The sequence below is a fragment of the Sphaeroforma arctica genome, assembly GCF_001186125.1.
Source record: "Sphaeroforma arctica JP610 unplaced genomic scaffold supercont1.3808, whole genome shotgun sequence".
Lineage (NCBI taxonomy): Eukaryota > Ichthyosporea > Ichthyophonida > Sphaeroforma > Sphaeroforma arctica.
The window spans coordinates 1-975 of record NW_014036750.1 but is presented as its reverse complement, the minus strand read 5'-3'; the positions used below and the strand labels follow the sequence as shown (position 1 = coordinate 975).

Genomic DNA, 975 nt, shown 5'->3' with positions numbered 1-975 from the left:
ATACGTGCACATATTTATTTATAAGAATGAATATAAGTACATATACACACAAAGTCAACAACAGAGCTCGCACGCACAAGTATACAAGTATAGTCGTGAATACGAAACACGTACACATACTTGCCCAAGGACAGCAGGAAGTCCATATAAATACACTTACAACAACCAACCACAGAGCTCGCACGCACATACATCCATCTCCTTCGTTTTATCGGCCATACAGACCACCGTAGAGGCCTTCCCTTCGAATCCGCTGATGTTCAGTATCACTTCGTATCCACTTTTCTCAAAGGTTGCATGGACACTGGTCATGGTTCGCCCTATACAGCACACCCAAGACACCCGAAAGTATAGGATAATGATCCAAAATATTAGCGTCCACAAGGCTATTTTGCCAGAATATGAAACGTGAAATCGGGGGTTACAGCCGAATTTGTCAGCACAAATCGCCATCACATTACAAGGGGGCTGGTTGTATCAGTATGCATAGGCCAGTACAGGGTAGAAGGCGAGATTCTAGGCTAAGAGCGACTACATACGATGACAGTTTGGAGTCCATATACGACTCCGAGAGCTGGTTTCAATATCATGACTTAAAATTAAGGTGTTTCCAGGCTGCCTTGAGTCGAAATACTGGCTATTCAAGTAAAATTAGGTTTGTGTATCATTATGCATGTCATGTGAATTTACGTCTAATATGAGGTGCAAACATGAATTTATATATATACGTGAATTCATCGATATATTACATATATATATATATATATATACCTGAAGACAGTAGCCGGAGCATGTTATTCCGTTGGGCTGAGACGAAGGCTGTGTGCAAAGATTTGTCCCTCAGTTCGTCCAGAGTGATTCCAATTGTCGCCTCGGCCGATCTGATGATATAATACATCCAACATGTGAATGATATATCTCGTGCACAACTGAAATATACTATATTTGAAGAACGATTGAAATATATTATACCTG

The 975-nt window shown here is 40.6% G+C and overlaps 1 protein-coding gene across 1 annotated transcript in view; it reads right to left on the bottom strand.

Annotated features, from left to right (window-relative positions):
* SARC_13838 (hypothetical protein) overlaps positions 1-881 on the bottom strand; it is a gene marked incomplete at both ends in the record, with an annotated part of 2,606 nt that extends 1,725 nt beyond the window's left edge. Inside the window, 2 exons of the mRNA XM_014292030.1 lie at positions 193-320; positions 772-881. Coding sequence (XP_014147505.1) covers positions 193-320; positions 772-881 — 238 coding nt within the window. The remainder of the gene's footprint in view (positions 1-192; positions 321-771) is intronic.
* Positions 882-975: the final 94 nt, after the last annotated feature.